General features: G+C 34.8%; 1 protein-coding gene across 16 annotated transcripts in view; it reads left to right on the forward strand.

The window, feature by feature from the left end:
- Positions 1–24,301, forward strand: part of Ca-alpha1T (Ca[2+]-channel protein alpha[[1]] subunit T) — a 448,394-nt gene that overhangs the window by 295,785 nt on the left and 128,308 nt on the right. For all 16 annotated transcript variants that reach the window (XM_076189508.1, XM_076189521.1, XM_076189510.1 and 13 more), the window contains one exon: positions 4,734–4,843. In XM_076189508.1, the coding sequence (XP_076045623.1) occupies positions 4,734–4,843 (110 nt within the window). The remainder of the gene's footprint in view (positions 1–4,733; positions 4,844–24,301) is intronic.

A 24,301-nucleotide genomic window follows, 5' to 3' on the forward strand; every position in this document is an offset into this window, starting at 1 on the left:
AATGCCTTACCCATCTAATTTTTATCATTCTTTCACAAATTTTCACAGATTACTCAAATGATTCATTCTTTCCTTGTTACTTCTATCTCTTTCATAGGGGGGATTTTCTCCTCCCACTTGACATCTCTAAGTTGTAATGTTCTCCCTCATAAACACTGGTTTAAAATGCTTGTTCATAATTTCTGCCATTTCTATTTCCTCTGTGTATTCAACTCCTTGTCATAGTTTTTCTAAGTCTTGTTTGTTTTTCAGTTTGTAGTTTACAAATCTATCAAATAGTTTTGGTTGATCTTTACATTTTTTCTATGACATCCTTTTTGTATTTTCGCTTTTCTTCTCTGTCATTTAACTTCCTACATCTTTAGTTGTACCAACACTTTTCATGTCCTTTTTCTTGTTTTTGTCTTGAAACATACTTTTCCACTCCTTTATAAAAAAAAATTCAAAATATTTCATTTCTTTTGTACTGTTGCTTCCTCCTTGTGTATTCTTTCCCAGTCTGCTTTTTGGAAGAATTCTCTTATTCTATAAAAAAAAAAAAATCCATACATCAATCTTTCCTTTCTATATTGTTTGTTTTTTCCATGTATGTTTCCTCATTTAGTTCCAGTTCAACCAATATGTGGCCAATTTTACTTATTGGTGTCTTATATTCAATCTTGCCCACTATTTCAGGTTCTGATGTGATTATTAGGTCCAGTCTTGATAGTTCTTCCTCATTTTTATATCTAGTATTCTCTTGTATCAATTGCATCATTGTTCTACAATCATATCAAGTAGTACATTTCCCCATAGGTCGTCTCCACCCTTCACTGTCATCCCTTCCCAGCAGATTTCTTTACAATTAAAGTCACCCATTGTAACTATTCTTCCTCCATCTTCCATTATTTTATGTAGTGGTATCCTTGTGTCTTCTAACATATTTTTGTGTTCTCTCTCTTTCCATGAAGCCGTTTTAGGAGGCACATAATTTACCATAAACTTCCTGCTCTTCCCATCCCTGTCCTCCACTTCCATCATAATCATCTCTACTCTATTCTTTCCATATGTAACATTCCTCACATTTATATCCTTCTTAGTCAGGAACATAACTCCACCCCCTTGTTTTACCTCTCTGTTTCTAATCCAATAATTATATGCATCATGTCCTACACTGTTGGGTGGTAGTGGGCCTTTCAATTTTGTCTCTACAATTCCCATTATGTCTGGTTCTTTTTCCTTCAGGTAATCATTCAGTTCATTCAAGCCTGTTATTAAGCCATCTATATTTGTGTAAGACACTTTTGATTTTCTGTTACCTCTATTGTGTTTTCTGTTTCCCTTCCGTTTTTATCTGCTGTGAACCATTTCCTCACTTTCATATCTACTTCTCTCCAGTAGAATTTCTCTTTGTCTGACTGTTCTGTTCTCATTTTTTTCCTTAGCTTCTAGTCTTTTTGTTTTCCCATCCTCTCTTTCCTTTTTATTAATCTCTCTTTTTATCCATACCTGTTTATACTGATCACTTTTTGCTAGTTTCCCTGTTTTTGATAAGATATTCTCTGCTGTCGTTTGTGACCTGAATTTAACCTTAATTGGTCTGGTCTTGTCTGTATTGTATTTTCACAATCTATATATTTCTTCAATTTCTTTTCCTATTTCTTGTTCATCTTCTTGAACTATTATTAATACCTTGTTTACTTTTTCTTTTTCTTTTTCCTCTTTTACTCCTGTAGTCCTATTTGGATTATGCTTCTCTTCCATTCCTAATATAATTATACATTTATTTTTAACTGCTAAGTATCTTACTATATTCTCCTTCTCTCTTATCACATTAATAACTGTGTCCTTAGTTTGTTCCTTCATCAGTTGTTTCACTATATCTCTAAATTCAATTTTGTTGTTCTCTTGGACTTTTTTTTTCCATACAATTACCTACTTTGGTATGGGCTCGTTATCCTCTTTATTATTCCTCATTATTTCCTCTTTCTCATCCTTTACTTCTCTTAACTGTCTTTTTAATTCTTCTATTTCTTTAGTTAGGTTTTGATTCTCCTTCTTTAGTTCTTCCAATTTATCAACTCTTTGCGTAATATGTGTAAGTTGGCTGAACCTAACTTCCCACTGTTTGTTCATGTTCTGTAGTTTTTCCTCTAGACTTGCTAATCAGGGGGAGGTTGTCATCGCCTCCATCATTTAATCCATGGAAATTATTATCTCCACTTTCTATTGTGTTGTTCTTATCTATGCTTCTAATTGCAATGCCTTTACAGATATTTTCGACTTCACCTGCGTAATCTGCAGCCCTTTTGTTTACATTCCTTCTGACATCCGGGGAAGCCTGTTCATCTCCTTCGTCATTTACTTCCATTTTCTTCACTAATCCCTCCCCTTCTCCTTTTTCTTCACCTGCCCACTACACCATGAGTCTTCAGTTTGTTCTTTCATTTGTTGTTTATGTCAATAAATGCAACTTTACTGTTTTCTTGGATTTTTTTCCAACCCTCTTTGTTGTCCTTACTATTCCTCTTTAATTCTTCATTCTCCTCTTTTACTTCTTTTAACTGTCTTTTTAATTCTTCAATTTCATTAGTTAAGTTTTTGTTTGCCTTCTCTAGTTCTTCCAATTTTTCAACTCTGCGCAATGTTGGTTACGTTGCCGAACCTATCCTCCCAATGTTCGATCATCTTATCAAGTTTCTCCTCTAGTCTTGTCAATCGGGGGAGGTTGTTATCCCCCCCACCCTCTTTAAATCCCTGGAAACTATTATCATCACCTTCCACTGTGCTGCTCTTATCTATACTTCTAATCTTTACATTTTTGTTGATCCTGTCCTCTCCAAAGTCATCGTCTTCAGTTCGCCTCTTGTTTACAAATCTCCTGGCCTCCTGGACCATGTCTCTCTCTTCCTCATTTCCTTCCATTTCCCTCAATATCCCTTCCCTTCTCCTTCTCTATCACTTCCCCACTATTCCACGAGCACTCCCCTTCCCTATAAATACAAAAAGGCACCTCTTGGACGTTGAGATCCACGTAGATTTTCCTTTTTCCTCGGAACACCAATTCTCTCCGTCCATTCGATGAAAGGGTGTATTTACCTAGTTGTATTTACCTAGTTGTATTTACCTAATTGTAGTTTACACAAAAGGAGCAATGCTCACTGAGTCCTGTCTCCTATTTTGTAATTTTCTAACACATCTAGATTCAAATTCATGTATGGTTCCAACTTAATCTATATCTTTGATTTCCAATTATCATATTTAGATTTGAACTCATGTATAGTTTGAGCTTGGGCTCTATCACCTAAGCTCCACATATTTATACATCTTTATGGGAAACTGTATTTCTTCACATCCTTTAAACATGTGGTCTTTCTTAATATATGTCCATGACCTCTTCAAGCCCAGTTGTAGCATCCAGGAAAGGATAAATGTTGGGTGGGTCCTGTCTCCTGTTCTCTAATTTTTTATCATAGCTAGCTTCAAATTCATGTACAGTTCCAAATTATTCTATATCCTTGATTTTCAATTATCATATTTAGATTTTGACTCTATGGAAAACTGTATTGGTTTACATACTTTAGAAATGTCTTTCTTAATTTGCTCTCATGACCTGTTAAAGCCCTTTCATCTTTAAGCAGATCTCTTTTGCTTATGTAATGGGTTCACTTCCCAGGGAGTAGTTTAACCACCTCAGTACAACTCAAATTCTTGTATGCAGCATCACCTGCCATATTATGTAATTTGCATCACACTACCCGCATTATAAAATATAAAATCACTACTGTCTGACTCATGCTCTTTTACTTTGAGTAATAATAAACACAGAAAACATAATCAAACTAGTTCACAGAATCCAGGAGTTACTCATGTACAACTACAAATATATTCATATATGTATGTATATATATATATATATATATATATATATATATATATATATATATATATATATATAATCAAGACGCCAATGCAGGCATCTTTGCATACCCATTCACACCTCATAACACCTACGTAGGTGTCATTGTACTGAAGGTGTTTTTTTTTTTTTTTTTTTAACTTCATTTCTCATTCTTGGTTCCATACAAAACTAGTGTTTAGATTTTTTACAATAATCTACCATCCTCCTAATTTTTCACTCTTCTCATGAGTTTTGTATCATCTGCAAACATGTTGGCATAGCTTGTTGTTCCTTCCATCATATTGACATAGACAAGAAACATTATTGATGCAAGCTCTGAAACTTGTGGAACTTTGCTCATTACTTCTCTCCATCTTGACATCTTATCCTTTACTACTGTCCTCATATATCTTTCCTTCAAAAAAATATTTCATCCATTTGAGTAGTTTGCCTCTCAGTCCACCAACGTGCTCCAATTTCCACATGAGTCAACTGTGAGGTACTTTATCAAATGCCTTCTCTAGGTAGAAATATACACAATCCACCCATCCCTCTTTCTCTCTCTCTCTCGGATTGCATCAATCACTCTTGAGTAAAAGCTTAAATAGTTTGACACACACAACCTTCCAGATCTGAAGCCAAAGTAACATTCTGTTTGAATACTTATCTTTTCAAGATATTTGGTCCATCAATCTTTTTCAGTCCTTTAACATAATTTCATTATGTATGTGTGCATGTGTGTGTGAATTTTCTTCTTACTAGAATGTGGTTACTGGGCTAGGCTAATTAATTTTTAGATATATGTTCCCATAAACAGGAAAACCATTATTGAATAATGTGTTTATTTCAACAGGAGTTGGAGTATGCTCTGCAGATATTCAACTACTTCTTCACAGCTGTTTTTATCCTTGAATCTGCAATGAAAATGGTGGCTCTGGGGTGTAGGCGTTACTTCAAAGACAGGTAATAATAAAATAATAGTAAGATATTTTTATACGTATATGTACTATGTTATTACTAAGTATATGTTTGTATATAATGAAATGTATATACATATGATATGCACACACATTGGATTGACAGTGAAGATTGAAACTCTGGGGGAAAAAATGCAATTTTCATGGATTTCAGCGATGAGGGAGTATCTATGTTGTATTAGTAGGGAAAGGAAAGTTTGTGGTGTAGTGGGCAGGTGAAGAAAAAGGAGAAGGGGAGACATTATTGAGGAAAATGGAAGAAAATGAAGAAGGGGACCAACGGGCCACGGACATCAGAAGGAGTGTCAACAAAAGATCTGCAGATGACACAGACGAGGTCAAACAGGTGAGCAGAGGTATTAAAAGTAGAAATATAGATAATAGCAGCTCAATGGAAAGAGGAGATAATTACTTCTATGGATTTAATGAGGGAGAAGATGACAACCTCTCCGACTAGTAAGTCTAGAGGAGAGAGAAAAAAAAATCAACAAAGCATGGGAGGTTAGGTTTAACCAACTAACACTAGTTACACAAAGAGTTGATAAACTGGAAGAACTAAAGAAGGAGAATCAAAACCTAACTAAAGAAATAGAAGAATTAAAAAGACAGTTAAGAGAAGTAAAGGATGAGAATGAGGAATTAAAGAGGAATAATAAAGAGAATAACGAGCTCATAGCAAAGTAGGTAATTGGATGAAAAAAAAAGTCCAAGAGAACAACAAAATTGAATTTAGAGATATAGTGAAACAACAGATGAAGGAACAAACTAAGGACACAGTTATTAAAGTGATGAGAGAGAAGGAGAATATAGTAAGAGACTTAGCAGATAAAAAGAAATGTATAATTATATTAGGAATGGAAGAGAAGCATAATCCAAATAGGACTACAAGAGTAAAAGAGGAGAAAGAAAAAGTAAACAAGGTATTAAAAATAGTTCAAGAAGATGAACAAGAAATAGGAAAAGAAATTGAAGAAATATATAGATTAAGAAAATACAATATAGACAAGATCAGAACAATTAAGGTTAAATTCAGGTCACAAACAACAGCAGAGAATATCTTTTCAAAAACAGGGAAACTAGCAGAAAGTGATCAGTATAAACAGGTACAATATGGATAAAAAGAGAGATGAATAAAGAGAAAAAGAGAGGATGAGAAAACAAAAAGACTAGAAGCTAAGGAAAAAAACAAGAGCAGAACAGAGTCAAATAAAGAGAAATTCTACTGGAGAGAAGTGGATATGAAAGTGAGGAAATGGTTCATAGCAGAGAAAAACGGAAGGGAAACAGAAAGCAGGATGGAGGTAACAGAAAATTAAAAGTGTCTCACAAATATAGATGGCTTGATAACAGGCTTGAATGAACTGAATGATAACCTGAAAGAAAAAGAACTGAACATAATGGGAATTGTAGAGACAAAATTGAAAGATCCATTACCACCCAACAGTGTAGATGGCATACATAATTATCGGATTAAAAACAGAGAGGTAAAACAAGGGGGTAGAGTTATGTTCCTAACTAAGATGGATATAAATGTGAGGAATGTAACATATGGAAAGAATAGAGCAGAGATGATTATGATGGAAATAGAGGACAGGAACAAGAAGAGCAGGAAGTTTGTGGTAAATTATGTGTCTCCTAAAACGGCTTCATGGAAAGAGAGAGAACACAAAAATATGCTAGAAGACACAAGGATAACACTACCTAAGATAATGAAAGATGGAGGAAGAATAGTTATAATGGGTGACTTTAATTGTAAAGAAATCTGCTGGGATGACATGACAATGAAAGGTAGAGACAACCTATGGGGAAATGTACTACTTGATATGATTATAGAACACACAATGACACAATGGATACAAGAGAATACTAGGTATAGAAATGAGGAAGAACTATTGAGACTGGACCTAATAATCACATCAGAACCTGAAATAGTGGACAAGATTGAATATAAGACACTAATAAGTAAAAGTGACCACATATTAGTTGAACTGGAACTAAACAAGGAAAAATACATGGGAAAAAGCAAATAATATAGAAAGGGAAGATTGATGTATGGAAAAAAAAATTGATAAAATAAGAGAATTCTTTCAAAAAGCAGGCTGGGAAAGGATTCGCAAGGAGGAAACAACAGTAGAAGAGAAATTGAATATTTATAAAGGAGTGGAAAAGTATGTTCCAAGACAAAAACAAGAAAAAGAATATGTAAAATGTTGGTACAACAAAAGATGTAGGGAGTTAAAAGACAAAAGGGATAAAGCTTGGATAAAATAAAAGAAAGACAAAAGACCTGAAAAATGGAAAATATATACTAGTTATAGAAATCAATATGTACAAGTGCGCAGAGAAGAAAAGAGAAAATATGAAAAGATGTCATAGAAAAAATGTAAAGATCAACCAAAACTATTTGATAAATTTGTAAAGACAAACTGAAAAATATATACTAGTTATAGAAATCAATATGTACAAGTGCGCAGAGAAGAAAAGAGAAAATACGAAAAGATGTCATAGAAAAAATGTAAAGATCAACCAAAACTATTTGATAAATTTGTAAAGACAAACTGAAAAACAAACAAGAATTAGTGAAACTATGACAAGGAGTTGAATACACAGAGGAAATAGAAATGGCAGAAATTATGAACAAGCATTTTAAATCGGTGTTTACAGGGGAGAATATACAACTTAGAGATGTCAAGTGGGAGGAGAAATTCCCCCTATGAAAGAGATAGAAGTAACAAGGAAAGAAATAATGAATCACTTTAGTAATCTCAATGTTAGAAAATCACATGGTCAAGATGAAATGGCAAACTGGATTTTGAGAGAATGCAGGAACAAACTAACAGACAATATACATAGTCTAATAAGCAGTTCATTGAAAGAAGGAAAAATTGCAGAATATTGGAAAAGAGGAAATACAGTACCAATATATAAAGGGGGAAACAAGGAAGACCCTACTAACTGTAGACTGGTCTCTCTTACAATTACAATAGCTAAAATTTGTGAAAGAATTATCAAAATAAGATGGGTAAGGCATTTGGGAAAAAACACCTTACTAAATCTAAGGCAATTTTGATTTAGACAAGGAAGATCATGTCACAAACTTGATGTGTTTCTATTCAAGACTAATAGATATACTATAGTACAAGAATGAGATGGATGGGCTGATTGTGCATTTCTAGACCTGAAAAAGCTTTTGATAAGGTGCCACATAAGAAATTACAAAAGAAGTTAGAAACTGCAGAAGGAATACTTGGCAAAATACTAGGGTGGATGAAAGATTTCTTTCATGAAAGAAAAATGAGAGTGGTGATAAGAGACAAACATTCTAATTGGGATGAAGTGATTAGTGGAGTTCCACAAGGAACAGTTTTGGCCCCAGTAATGTTTGCTATATATATTAATGATATGGATAAAGGAATTGAAAGTTATATGAGCTTCTTTGTGGACGATGCAAAACTGGTGAAATAAGTGAACACTAGAAGATTGTGAGTCACTGCAGAGTGACCTCAATAAAGTATGGGAATGGAGTAGGAAGTGGGAGGTGGAATTCAATATTAAGAAGTGTAGTATAATGGAATTTAGAAGAAGCAAAAAAAAGAATAGTGGGATCATACAAATTGGGAGAGGAAGAAATTAAAAAAGTGGAAAATGAGAAGGACCTGGGAATCATTATTATAGATAATATGTCCCCTGAGAAACATTTAACAAGTCTAGATAAAATGAGATATGGAGACGGGACACCACAAACATAGCTCCCTTTCCCATAAAATACAACTAGGTAAATTCACTGTGTGACAGTAGTGGTATCATTCTCAACTGCTGACTCAATTATCTGAATCCTACTCAATGTTGAAAAAAAAAAAATTAAGTATTGCTGCACTGCAAGCTAGTACTTCAAGTCTGGCAGTCAGGGATTATTATCATTTATTTATTTATTTATTTTGTAAGTGTAAGGTCACAGCATTACCTGTACATCAGATTATATATGACCTCTGAGCTCATGCAGGATGGTAATATTGTTGATCATGAGCTCAACATGTGATCCAAGACTGTGGTGAATCACACACATGTAGTCATATATATATATATATATATATATATATATATATATATATATATATATATATATGTATGTATGTATGTACATGTATATATATATTATATAGCATTACAGCTACCTCTCTTGTTACATAAGGGTAGTATTCTGTTTCACATATTGTAAGAATCGCATAATTCAAAATAGTTTTCTCCATTAAAATGAAGGTAAACATAAGGGGTTGTATAGTTTAAATATGTAATAATAGAGTACACTTACATGTGCTACTACTGACATTACAGCTAGCAACAAACATGGCAAAGGAAAGGAAACATGGACTGGAAGTGAAGCGTTTATTCCTGACTTCAATAGGCGAAACGTCAGTCAATAGATGAAACATCAGGAATAAACACTTCAATTCCAGTCCATGTTTCCTTTGCCGTGTTTATGCAACTTGTTCACATGGATTTTCAACTAGCACAAGCTTACCAGCTATGAAAGTTGTGTTAAAATCATACCTTTATTATGAAGTACTGTTTAAAAAAAGCATTCAAGCACTACATGTTGCAGTAGTTAGACATGTGTGAAAGAACTCAAAAATTATATGTTCATGTGAACACAACAGTTGGTATATACATACATATGCATACGCCAAGGGGCTTTTTCCCCCTTACAAGGAAGGCAGCCAAAGTCAAAAGGCATAAATCCACTCCCACTCATTTCTTTCCCACATACTTCACTCCCATTCACCACCCCTCCCCCCTTTTCTTGACTCCTCTTGGATGACGAGTCATACCTGCACCTCACCCACAGCCCTGGGTCTGAAGCAATGCAGTAAGACACAGCAAAGGCACTCCATTTAATTGGCGACCCCCCTCTCTGTCCCCTCATGTAGAAAAAGAGAAGGTGGGGAGAAATCCCTTTGGGCTGCATCATAATATCATTCACACAAAGAAGGAAAGGTACCACAGGACTGTAAAAATGCAAATATTGTACCAGTATATAAAGGAGGGAACAAGGAAAATCCAACCAAGTAGAGACCAGTCTTCTGTACAAGAACAATAGCAAAAATATGTGAAAAAGCTATCAAAAGTAGATGGGTTAAACATATGGAAGAAAAAAATATACTGAATCCAAGTCAATTTGGATTTAGACAAAGAAGATCATGTACAACAAACCTGATCTATTTCTATTTGAAACTAAGAAATAATACAAGAAAGGGATGGATGGGCGGACTGTGCCTTTCTAGACCTACAAAAAGCATTTGATAAAATACCACCAAAAAAACTAATAAGAAAATAGAATCAATAGGTGGCATCAAAGGAAAGTTATTGAAATGGATGAAAGACTTCTTGACTGGGAGAAAAATGAGGGTAGTAATTAGAAACAAATACTCAACCTAGGAAGAAATAAGTGGTGTCCCGCAAGGTTTGGTATTGGCTCCAATCATGTTTGCCATATATATAAATGACATGGATGAAGGAGTGGAATGTTATATGAATTTCTTCGCAGATGATGCAAAAATACTAAAGAAAGTAAGAAGCGAGGAAGATTGTGAATCATTACAGTTAGACCTAGACAAAACCTGGAAATGGATTCAAAAGTGGGAAGTAAACTTCAATATCAAGAAGTGTAGTTTAATGGAATTTGGAAAAAATAAAAATAGAATATCGAGAAATTATAAAATTGGTGAAGAAGTCAAAAAAGTGAACTCGGAAAGAGACCTTGGAGTAATAATCAGCAAAGACATGTCACTGGACAAACATATCAATAAAATAGTTGGAGAAACCTTTAACCTATTAAGGTCAATGAAAGTGGCATTTGACTATTTGGATGAGGAAATGATTAAGAAAATATTAGTTACATTAATAAGACCAAAACTGGAGTATGCAGCAATACTATCGACACCCAGTATTAAAAAAAGAATATAAAGAAATTAGAAAGAATACAAAGAGCAACAACAAAGGTGGCACCAACTCTCTCCAGATTAAAATACGAACAAAGATTGTCCAAATTGGTCTCACTATACTTCTCTTCCTGCTCCTCTTCCTCAGCTGCTTGGCACACCTCCTCCAGCTCTGGGTCCTCTTGTTGTAATCAGATGAGTTCTTCTGTATCTATAGCCATCTCAAAGATCATTTCTTCTGCTTGGGAGTCACCTCCCTGGTCTCCTCCTACATCTTCTGCTGCTACCTGCTTCTCTTCCACCCCAAGTTCATCTTGTAATTCTTTTGGGACCTTGCCTGCAACATCTACTTTGAACACAGGAGAATAAGGTTGTGATCACCTGGTTCATCTTCCTCTTGTGCTTTCTTGGCCTGCAATCTTTTTGTTTCTTTTTTGGTACATATTTATCAATTCCTTCCTTGTACTTTTCTTTGAATATGTTCCATTTGTCTTCCATCTTTGTTTCCTCTAGAGAATTTATCCCAGTTTGTGTTTTGGATTTTTTTTCTTAGTTTTACAAAATCCGTTTTGTTGTACATTAATCTTCCGTCTCTATGTTTATCATTCCTACCTACATTGTTCTGTTCTTTTAATTCAGACTCTATTAGTATATGGTCACTCTTTCCAATTGGTGTTTTATACTCCATTTTGTTCACAATATCTGGTTTAGAAGTTGATATTAAGTCTAGTTTCGATGGTTCCTTGTTTCTATATCTAGTATTTTCCATAACCCATTGTATTAAGGTGTATTCGATGGTCATATCCAGTAGAATGTTGCTCCAAAGTTCTTCTCCCCCTTTTACTATCATTACTTACCAGATTATATCCTTTGCATTACAATCACCCATGATTACTATGTTACCACCCTCATTCAGTAACTCATTTAGCACATTCATTGTGTCTTCCAGTGATTTAGAATGTTCGCTATCTGACCAAGCCTGTGTTTTTGGTAGTACATGCACTCTACAAATTTTCTGTTTTTCATCTTTTTGTTTACAATTTTGATCATAATTAGTTCTACATTGCCTTGGTCTTCATTAATCTTTTTCACATTTAGACCCTTTTTGGTCAATATCATGACACCTCCTCCCTGCTTTTCTGTTCTATTTTTCACCCAGTGGTTGTATAGACCTTGTCCCACTGTACTAGTTGATAGAGGTCCTTTCAGTTTTGTCTCTACAATTCCCATAATGTCAGGTTTTTCTATTTCTAGATAGTCATTTAGTTAATTAATTCCAGAGATCATGCCATCGATATTTGTGTATGCCACTTTTAGTTTCATATTTTCTTTTCTTTTTTGGTTTAAGTTTCCATTTTTTTGATGTACCATTTTTTCAGTCTCAAGTCCAGCACTCTCCGAATTTTTATTTTATTTTTTTCTGTCTGTTCTTTTCTCATTTTTATCATTGGCTTCAATTCTGAGAGCTTTGTCTTTCTCTTTTTCCTCATCACTCATTTCCTTTTTTATCCATATATGTTTGAATTTCTCGCCGTTTGCCAATTGAACTGCTTTCAATAATACCCCCTCGGCTATCATTTGAGTTCTTAGTTTTATTTTCAGAGGTCTATGTTGTTTTTCTTTTGAATATTTGCCTATCATGTGGATTTCGTCAATTTCTTTATCAAAATTTTGCCCTTCATTCTGTATTTCTTTCAAAATGTCCTTAGTTATTTCCTTCTTCTCCTTTTCTTTCTGGTATCTAAACATATCATGTTTTTCCTGGATACCATGGACCACAATGCACTTACCTTTGTCAACTCTATCTCTCACCCAATTTTTCTTCTCATTAATTACTTTCATAACTGTTTCTTTTGTATTTTCCTCCATCTGCTTTTGTACTATTTCAATTATTTCAATTAGGTCTGTTTCTTTGACTCTTCAACCTTTCCAGTCACTACTTGTAATTGCTCTTTGACCTTTTTCAGTTCTTCATTTTTATTTTTGTCCTCATTCTTCATTCGTTTGTTTTCTCTTTTAAGGATTTTAATTTTGCTCTTTAGGTCACTTAATTCTTTAATTGTTTGCTCATTACTCCTACGCAAAGTAATCAATTCCCTAAGTACAGCTCAGTAATCCAATTTTAAATCTATGATTTCTTCCATTAAGTCATTTACTTCGCGATTTCCTAATGCATTACTATATCTAACTTCTCTATATCTAAGCTTTTACCTATTTCACCTGGGCTTCTTTGAAACCCTGAAAAACTGTTATTTTCCCACCTTTGGTTTTTACTTGGAGTATCTATCAAACAAGTTCTTTTGGGGATGACACTTCTTGGACTTTCCACTATGCTTCTATCCAGTTCTCTCTTCGTTGGTTCATTTATTACTCTTTTTTCTTTTTCCTTCTCCATTTTGCCAAAACTATACTTTTTTCAAGAACTGAATTTCCTTTACCTGTCACACAAGAAACACAGCTTACTCATCCCGCACAATAACAACTAGTTTGAGATGAGGTGTCTTGAGAAGTATGATAGGGGCTACTAGGCTGGATAGAGTGAGAAATGAGGGGGTCGTGAGGAGGAGAACGGGGGTGGTAAGGGGGTTGGGAGATAGGTTGGATGAAAGTGTTGGGAGGGTTTGGACACATGGGAAAAATGAGTGAAGAAAGACTAGTAAAAGAGGTGTGGAAGGCAGAAGTGGAGGGAATGAACATGAGGGGGCGACCTAGGATGAGATGGATGGATGGGGTAAAAGGGGCTTTGGGGAAGAGAGGAATGTCTGTGGAGGAAGGATGGGAGAGGACAGAAGACAGGGATGAATGGAGAATGATTGTATGTGGATGAGGCTGTGATGCATGAGGTGGAGTGGGTGGGGGATGGGGGGTGAGATAGTATGTGTGAGAAAAATTTGACACAGCATGAAGGGATTTCTCCCCTTCTCCTTATCTGCATGGGGGGACGGAGAGGGGGGATGTCGCCGATTATATGAAGCGGTCTTGCTGTGGATGTATTTACCTAGTTGTATTTTACGGAAAGGGAGTTATGCTCGTGCTGTCCCGTCTTCATATCTCATTTTATCTAGACTGTTTTTAAATCCATGTATTGTTTTTGCACATACCACCTTCTCATCTAACTTGTTCCAAATGTCTATTACTCTGTGGGGAAAGCTATTCTTTTTCAGATCTCTTCCATACCTGTCTTTCTTGATTTTCTTTCCATGTCCTCTTGTATTTCTATTATCCCATTTTATTATATCCTCTCTATCAATAGTTTCTATGCCTTTCATGATTCTATAAATAGTTATCAAGTCTCCTCTCTCTCTTCTTTGCTCTAATGTCTGTAGCTGAAGTTGCTGTGTCTTGCGACACTTTTTCTAACCCAGGGCAGTGGACAGATGCAGGGATGACCCGTCATCCAGGAGGTGCCAAGTTAAGAGGGAGGGTGGAGGGGAGTGGAGTGTATTAGGGATGGAATGGGTGGGAATGGTTTTTATGCCTTTGTCTTTTTTGGCTACCTCCCTTGTAAGGGGGGAAAAAGCCTTTGGTATATGTATGTATTATTATTTTTATTATTAATATTATTATTATCATTATCATATCTATTATCCTTATTATTATTATTATTACCCCTGACACCTAACATAAGGTACAGTAATATAAAATTAGGGGACACTGGGAGGTGAGGGATAGCAGATAAAATCTAGGGCCCTGGACATGTATTGATGATTAAGTTCCATAAGTGTGGTTTCCATAATCACTGTTGTCTTATGTTATCAATTACCCTTAATAAAGGAGAGTTGACTTCAATGTAAATTCCCCTTCTTTTCTACCACACATTATTCCAAAAATGTGTGCTCTAAACCTGCATACAAAGAGAGGTAGCGGTATGTATATTCATATTTATATGTATACCTACATCCATACATGTATGTATATCTGTATGTACAGAAAATACATTTATAATTACAGTTTATACCTGAATGTGTGTGTGCATATTATGTAATGTGTATACATATGTGTATGTACTCTTATACAGGCAAGTCTCATTATTAATGGAACTGCATTCCAGGAAAAAATTGTATAGCAAATTATCACAGAGTACACATTATAACATTAATTCAGTTGAGATGTGCTTCCAGGCCACATTACATATGTGAAAGAATAAATTTTCATCCCCTATAAATGTACATATGAGGAGGAATTAAATTGGAGCTGCCCACATAAAAAAAAAAAAAAGAAAAAAAAAAAAGATGAAGTGATAGCTGTCTTTAGAGCAGTACAAAGTATGGAAAGCATAGATAGGATGTATTAGTAAGGGATGAAAGGATGTCAAAAAGGCATTGCAAAAGCTAAAGAACACAGAATGCTTGAAGGATGGTAAGAAATGTAACATTCTGCATGGATGTGTTAATTTGTGGAACAAATTAGAATAAATATGCCAGGTAGACAACATGATTAAGAAAGAAAGCAACACTTGATAAATGGAGATATAGAGATAGAGTCCCCAGCAACATATCTCCTGTCTGTATATTACAGTTAGACAGATAAATCCATATATTAGTTTAAAGTGAAGTTTGACAGATGGAAACAAAGAGACAGGACCCCACAAGTTTAGCCCTTTTCCTTTAGATTATAATTAGGTAAATGAATCAGGCAAATATGTAAACTACTAACATGATATAGTAAAGAGTAGGTAAGTAATAATAGATACATGTAATACTTTATTCATCAAATCTAGAGGACACTTGGTACACCAAAGCACTCACTTTTCAACCTTAAGATCAGGTGAGGAAGGACAGGTAGACTATGCAGACATGGGAGAACTAGCTTAGAAGGGAGAGCAGGTAAGTGAGACAGGAGAGTGTGAGGTAGAGTAAGCAGCGGAGGATTGTCACGGTGGTGCAAATGCTCTGCATGCCTATAGCCTTGACCCTAGTACCTCTGTTGCACTGCTTTAGAGATCAGAAGAATCAGTTGTTTTGTAAACAAGAGATAACTAGATTTGAACATTGAATCATCTTAGAAGAACTGAAGGATTGAGTTGTATATTTAAAAACTTGTGACTGGTGATCATAAACATTATAAATAAAAATTGCAATCTCAACAAAAAATATTTGTACAGTATAAGCAGAAAATTGCATATCCAACAATCATATAATGAGGTTTGCCTGTAGTTTGTGAATATGCCCACTTTTTTTCATTTCCTTAAGGTATTCAAGGGCTGAAAATATCCCAATTTTCAACATGGGGATCACCTGATGAACCTGATTTTGTTATAGACAGCCTCTCCAGCTCCTGGGGGGAAAAGAATAATGGCCATTCTCTTCATTTTACTAGTACCACATGACAGAGTGGGTGTCTCAAATCTCACTAGCCGGTGTGTAGCTTGGAAATAATTCCAATGGGGTACCGAAATGTGTGTCTTGCATAAATTGGTATGCACCTTAAAAGTGGTTCAGTTATGCAGAACTTGATTCCATATCTTTCCCCTTTTGAATTCAGCCCTCTGCTTCTGTATTATTAAGTCTATTCGCTAGAGTATTGGCTACATGAGGGACCAATGGTGGGTACCTGCTTATGGTGATCCTGCAAGATGGATAGCAAAGCTGTCCATTTTTTAAAACCTGTCAACCCCTTTACTTCCATCTGAAGGTGCAGTGATGAGGAGCTGACGGTCTCCGGGCTGGGCCCAAAATCTCTCTTTATCAACTTCAGCTGTATATCTAAGACTTTTTCACATGTGAAAGCTGTCAATTGGTGACTGCTCCCCTTCCTCTACCACTTTCATTGAATGACTTGGAAACAGTCCTACATAAATACAACAGATGACAGAAAGTTTTTTTCTCAGAGAGATTTGAGAGAGGGCTGAATGACCATTGCCAGCCACCGGGGCTGCAGATTTTCCATTTAGTGAAACTCAAGGCTACAATCTGTTATTTGATGGGGACATTTGTGACACATCTACATTTGGTCATACAGCATTCTTTCAATGAATGATACTGGAAGTAAATGCAAGGGTAATGAGCAGGAGGCTGGAGATGGTTAGAGATTGTGGAGAGAAGTGGGAGGTGAGCCATGTATTGTTTGTGGATGACACTGCACTTTTGGCAGAGTCAGAGGAGGGAGTAAGGCAGCTAATGATGGAGCTTGGGAAGGTGTGTAATAGAAGAAAATTAAAGGTAAAAATGGGTAAAAGTAAGGTGACAAGATGTACAAGAGGAGAGGATGGCAGTGAGTTGGAAGTAAGTCTTAAAGAAGAGAGGCTGGAGGAAGTGGACAGTGTTAAGTATTTAGGGTTGCATGTGGTAGGAAATGGAGCAGGGGTGGAGGTAAACTTTAGATTGAGAGAAGCAAATAAATGTCTAAGGGGACTGAAAAGTGTCATGAGTGATAGGCATCTGAGATTGGATGCAAAGAGAGGATTATCTGAAGGGGTGATTGTGTCTATGACACTATGGGGCAGAGACTTGGAATTTAAGAAAGTTAGAAAGGAGAAGTTTAAATATGCTTGAGATGAAGTATCTGAGAAGTATGGTAGAGGTTACAGAGCTGGATAGAGTGAGGAGGGGAGCTAGAGTGGAAAAGGAGCTGGCAGATAGGACTGATGAAAGATGATTGGTATGGTTTGGACACATGGAAAGAATGAGTGAAAAAATATTAGCAAAAGAAGTGTGAAAAGCAGAGGTTGGTGGAGTGAACTTCAGGGGATGACCAAGGATGAGATGGATAGGTGGGGTGAAAGGGGCTTTGAGCAACAGGGGAATGTCTGTTGAACAAGGAAGGGAGAAGGGAAGATAAAGGAGTGAGTGGTGGATGGTTGTGTATAGATGATATTTTGATCCAGCCCAAAGGGATTTCTCCCAGTCTTCTCTACTTTCTGCATGAGGGGATGGTGAGGGGGGGGGTTTGCGTGAGTGAAGTGGTCCTGTTGTGGATGTGCTGTATCTTGCTGCATTGCTTCTGACCTGGACAATGGGCAGGAGACAGGAATGAACCTTTATCCACGAAGGTGGTGGAATGGGTAGGAATGGGTGTGTGCTTTTGACTTTGAGGGGTAAGCCCTTAGTATATAGATAAATAGATAGTTCTGTGTCTTGGATTAGCACTGTATAAGGAGGGATAAGCCCTTAGTATATAGATAAATAGATAGTTCTGTGTCTTGGATTAGCACTGTATGAATGTTGTGCTTGTGTAAGAAGTGAAGGAGCTCCATGTGTGTATTTGTGATTTTGTCTGGGTTTATTTACAATATGTTCCTGAAGGGTGGACAGTGAGTGTGTGCCTTGGCTGCTACCTCCTTTGTTAGGGAGAAGATGTCTTTTGGTATATAGATAGGTATATGTAATATATTCCGGGTGTATTTTTGTATTGATGAGTTTTGGGTGCATGTGTTGTGTGTCCCAAGTATCTTTAATTCTTTGTGTACTGGTTTGTGTTGGAAAGTATTACGCATGTCAGATTAAACCAAGAATGATGTGTTGTATTTAATAGATGTATGTGAGTAGTTAATGGATTTTGTGCATGTGTGGCAAGTGTAAGACCCTTGGTTTCTGTCATTAGCTAATAGGAGAAGTGGGAGGGCAGGTATTAGGATACTGACCTGGTGTGGAAAAAAACCCAGATATATAGGAGGGAGAGATAATTAGGAGTTACATAGGAGGGTAAGTAGAGTGATTTTCTGGTCCAGGTCTGGAGACCAGGAGCTGGCCCATTGAGCTGCACCTCCTTGTGTAGATGGGGAAATTGTGCCATGTTGGGGCCAAGTGCAGAAATAAGGTATTTGCCAGTAGTCCATCTGATCTGAAGATATCCTCTTCTTGCAGTCCTACTCTCCAGAGCAATGATGGGCATGTCCAGCATTGTAGCTCCAATCTTTGTTGACTAATATTATTATCCTTGCTGTTATCATGATAGTAACCTCAAATGGATAAGACCAAAGAGACACCTTTGTAGGAGATGGCCATAGTAGAGAATTGTGTCTCTCAGGAGACAATATAGTAGGTTCATATTGGTCATAGGAACTTTTCAGGAGAGATTCCCCCCAGGACTGGAGGAGAAGAGTGAATAAGGGTATGTATTGAGTAGGTATTTAAAATGTTGAAATTTTTATCTTAATGCTAAAACTTCTACATTTAATGATTGTTGTGGTGAAGATTAGTGTGAAGAGTTGTGTCAGCTATGGAGCTACATCTTTGTGTTAAGTTCTGTTATTATTATTGCTAATGTTATTATGGTCCTGGCCAGAGGCTATTGGTAGTTTCCTGGAGGCTGTTGGTCTTCTGCAACGGAGACCAGGGTCAACGAATTTATTGTAATTATTATTTTTATTATTATTATTATTATTATTGTTATTGTTATTATTATTATTATTACTATTATTATTATTATTATTATCATCTTTATTATCATCATTAATTATCCTTATTATTATCATTACATACATATACATATATATATATATATATATATATATATATATATATATATATATGTACATATATATATAAATATATATATATATATATATATATATATATATATATAAATATATATATTTATATATATATATATAAAAATATATATATATAATCTAGTCAAGAATAAAACTCGCAGTAAGATTCCAGTCTTTCCTCTTCCCAACCATATATATATATATATATATATATATATATATATATATATATATATATATATATATATATATATATATATATGTATATATATATAAACTAGTCAAGAATAAAACTCACAGCAAGACTTCAGTCTTTCCTCTTCCCACCCACACACACACACACACATATATATATATATATATATATATATATATATATATATATATATATATATATATATATATATATATATATATTATAAAATATATATATATTATATATATATATATATTATATGTATATATTTTATTATATATATACATATTATATATATATATATATATATATGTATATATATATATATATATATATACATATATATATGTATATATGTATATATATATATATATATATGTATATATATATAAATATACATATATGTAATATATATATAAATATACATAAATATATATATTTACCTAGTTGTATTTTACGGGAAGGGGAGCTATGCTTGTGGTGTCCCATCTTCATATCTCGTTTTATCTAGACTGTTTTTAAATTTGTGTATCATTTTTGCACACACCACATTTTCATCTAACTTGTTCCAAACATCTATTATCCTGTGGGGAAAGCTGTTCTTTTTCAGGTCTCTTCTATAATTGTCTTTTTTTATTTTCTTTCCGTGTCCTCTTGTATCTCTACCATCTCATTTTATTAGGTCCTCTCTATCTCTCTATCAATAATTTCCATGCCTTTCATGATTCTATAAATAGTTATCAAGTCTCCTCTCTCTCATCTATGCTCCAATGGCTGTAGATCAAGTTTTGCCAACCTCTCCTCATATGATAGTTCTGAGAGCATTGGTGCCAGTTTCGTAATTGCTCTTTGTATTCTTTCAAGTTTTGTTATACATTTTTTGTACTTGATGACCACGTTGTCGCAGCATACTCCAATCTTGGTCTTATCAAAGTGACTAGTATTTTCTTCACCATTTCATCCTGGTATGTAAATACCACTTTGATTGTTCTTATTAAATTATAAGTTTCTCCAAATTCTTTTTTATATGTTTCTGAGGGGACATACTATTCATAATAATGACTCCCAGGTCCTTCTCATTTTCCACTGTTTTAATTTCTTCCTCTCCCAATTTATATGATCCTACTATTCTTTTTTTTGCTTCTTCCAAATTCCATTATACTACACTTCTTAATATTGTATTCCATCTCCCACTTCCTGCTCCATCCCCATACTTTATTGAGATCATTCTGCAGCATCTCACAATTGTCTTCAGTGTTCACTTTTTTCAACAGGTTTGTATTGTCCACAAAGAAGCTCATATAACTTTCTAATTTCTTTAGCAATTTCTTGTGTGGCACCTTATCAAAAGCTTTTTTCAGGTCTAGAAATCCACAATCAGCCCATCCATCTCTTTTTTGTATTATATCTATTAGTCTTGAATTGAAACACATCAAGTTTGTTTCGAAGCAAAATGTGCCAGAACGAACGCTCCGAACCCGCTATTTAGTGATTCATGAACGTACGAATTTGAAAGCAAGGCTAGTTGTTTACAAAGATACGGTGAGGGGAGAAGTATATTTACTATGACCAGAATGTAACCATCTTTGTATATCCATTTTATCTTTATACATACATATATATATATATATATATATATATATATATATATATATATATATATATATATATATATAAATATACTTAAAATGGAAAGAAGCAAGGAAACTCTGAAAGTCAAAGAACCAGCAAAAAGATGCTTGGAAGAAAGCAGAATAGAGACTCCAATTGGTGTCATTTGAAAGAAGACGTATCTTTGTCAAACACTAAGGGAATACCAATGGTTTGAAAGAGGGTTTTTTCGGGGTTTGAAGGGGAAGGAAATATTATGCATAGAGGGATAGAAATGGATAGAGAGCCTAGGTATAGAAATATAATGAGAAATAGAGATATTAATGACATGTTGGATGAATTAATAGAGCTCAAAAGTGAGTATAAAATAATGTACAAAGAAGTAGCTTTGCTAAGGAAAGCCAATGAGGAAAATAATAGGGAGATAGATGACTTGAAAAAGGATTTAAATAAATCAAAAGGAGAAAATGAAAGGTTGAAAAATGAAAATATAAATAGGAATGAGGCATTAAAAAAGGAGACAAAAGATCATATATAGGCAGTGACAGAAAAGTTGGAAGAAAAATCAAAGAAAATTACTTACAAGAAATAAACAATGGAAAGTTGAACAGGAATGTCAAAAAGTATCCTTTAAAGAAATAGTGGAGCAACAGGTCAAGGAGAATGCCTAGGAAATGGTGATCCAAGTGATTAAAGAGAAAGGCAACTTAGGGACACAGTGGATAAAAAAAGATACATTGTAATCTAAGGCATTAAAGAGAAGCATAATGTTCATAGATATCAGAGGGAAAAGGAGGAGAAAGAGGTCGCTAAGGAAATTCTGAAAGAATTACAAGCGGAAGGACAGAGTTTAGATAGGGAAATCGATGAGATTTATAGAATGGGTAGATACTCTAAAGAAAAACAATACAGGCCACTGAAAGTAAAGCGTAGATCACAAACGTTTGCAGAGGAAGTGCTATCCAGAACAACAAGATATGCAAATAGTGAACAATACAAAAAATCTATGGATAAAAAAGAAATGAGTGAAGAAGAAAAAGAAAAAGAACTTAGAAATGAAGCGAATGAAAAAAATGAAAACAAACTGAAAAGAATTATTTTTTCTGGAGAGTGGTAGACCTGAGGCTGAGAAAATGGTATTTAAAGTAAAAGGAAACAAAGCAGACAGAAAAAGACAAGGAGAAAGGAAATTAAAAATAGCTCATACCAATATAGATGGAATAACTTCAGGAATGAATTAATTAAATAATTATCTGGCCTTAGAAAAACCAGACATAATGGGAATAGTGGAAACTAAATTAAAGTGTACTCTACCACCCAACACTGTGGGACAAGGCTTATACAATTGTTGGATGAAGAATAGAAAGGATAAACAGGGTGGCGGAGTATCAATTTTAACTAATAAAGGTTTAAATGTAACAAAAATAATTGAAGGAGAAAATAATGTAGAATCAATTATGATACAAGTTGAAAGCAAATATATGAAGAGTAGAAAAATTGTAGTGGTGTATGTGCCCCCCCAGAACACACACCTGGACAGAAAGTGATCATTCCAAAATATTAGAAGATACAAAATATGAATTAACTAAGAAACTGAAGGACAGAGGAAATATGTTGGGAGGAAATAACAGTGAAGGATGGAGAGGAACTCAGGGGCAATGTCCTGCTTGACATGACCATCAAATACACAATGACTTAGTGGATAAGGGAAAATACCAGATACAGAGGTAGTGAAGAATAATCAAGGCTGGAATTATTACTTTCAACAGAGCCTGAAATTGTCGACAAAATTGATTACAAAACTCCAATAGGAAAGAGTGACCATGTACTAATGCAATTTGAGTTGAAAGAGCAAATGGATCAAAACAGAAATGAAAAACATAGAATAGGAAGACTAATGTACAGCAAAAAAAAAAAAGAGAAATTCAAACAATTCTTTCGCAATGCGAATTGGGAAAAATTCCTAAATGAAGAAACAGGGATGGAAGAGAAATGGAATATACTAAAAGAAATTTATAATGAGGGAGTGAATAGATACATACCACAACAAAAAAAGGAAAGATACACAAAAAGCTGGTACAACAAAAAATGTAGTGAGACTAAGGATAAAAGAGACAAAGCTAGGAAGAAATGGAAAAATACAAGAAAACAAGCAAATGGCTAATGTACATCAAACTAAGAAATGATTATGTAAAAATATGCAGAGATAAAAAGAGAAACTATGAAAAAAAAAGATAGCAAAATGCAAGGAAAAACCCAAACTATTTTACAGGTATGTAAATGGCAAACTTAACAATAAACAAGAAATATAAAAGCTGCACCAGGGTAGATACGAATATACAGAAGAACTGGAAATGGCTGAAATTATGAACAACCACTTCAAATCAGTATTCATAATAGAAAACTCCCCTAACTGTGAGGAAATAGAGAGATATCCCCCTCAATGAAAGAAATAATTGTAACAGAAGGAAATCAGTGACCAAATCAAAACCCTTAATATCAGAAAATTACATGGTCCAGACAGAATTGCAAATTGGATACTGAAAAAATGCATGGAAAAATTAACAGATAAAATATACAGTATAGTTAAATTCTCACTTCAAGAAGGAAAGGTGCCACAGGACTGGAAGAATGCAAACATTATACCGATTTATAAGGGAGGAAACAAGGAAGATCCATCAAATTACAGACCGGTCTCCCTGACAAGCACAGTAGCAAAAATTTGTGAAAAGGTCATCAAAAATAGATGGGTTAAACGTTGGGGAAAAAAAACTATACTGAATCCAAATCAATTTGGATTCAGACAAGGAAGATCATGCACAACAAACTTGATCTGCTTCTACTCAAGATTAATAGATATAATACAAGAGAGAGATGGTTGGGCAGACTGTGCCTTTCTGGACCTACAAAAGGCATTTGATAAGGTACCACACAAGAAACTAATAAGGAAAATAGAGTCAATAGGTGGCATCAGAGGAAAATTATTGGAATGGATGAAAACTTCCTAACCGGGAGGAAAATGAAGTGTAGTAATTAGAGATAAATTCTCAAATTGGGAAAAATGATAAGTGGTGTCCTGCTGGGATCAGTGCTTGCCCTGATCATGTTTGCCATATACATAAATGACATGGATGAAGGAGTAGAGTGTTATATGAATTTCGTTGGAGACTACACAAAAATACTAAAGAAAGTAAGAACGGAGGAGGAGTGCAACTCATTACAACAAGACTTGGACAAGATCTGGAAATGGACTCAAAAGTGGGA

Source organism: Oratosquilla oratoria, chromosome 8 (genome assembly GCF_046742065.1).
Source record: "Oratosquilla oratoria isolate Oo_2021 chromosome 8, ASM4674206v1, whole genome shotgun sequence".
NCBI classification, from domain to species: domain Eukaryota; kingdom Metazoa; phylum Arthropoda; class Malacostraca; order Stomatopoda; family Squillidae; genus Oratosquilla; species Oratosquilla oratoria.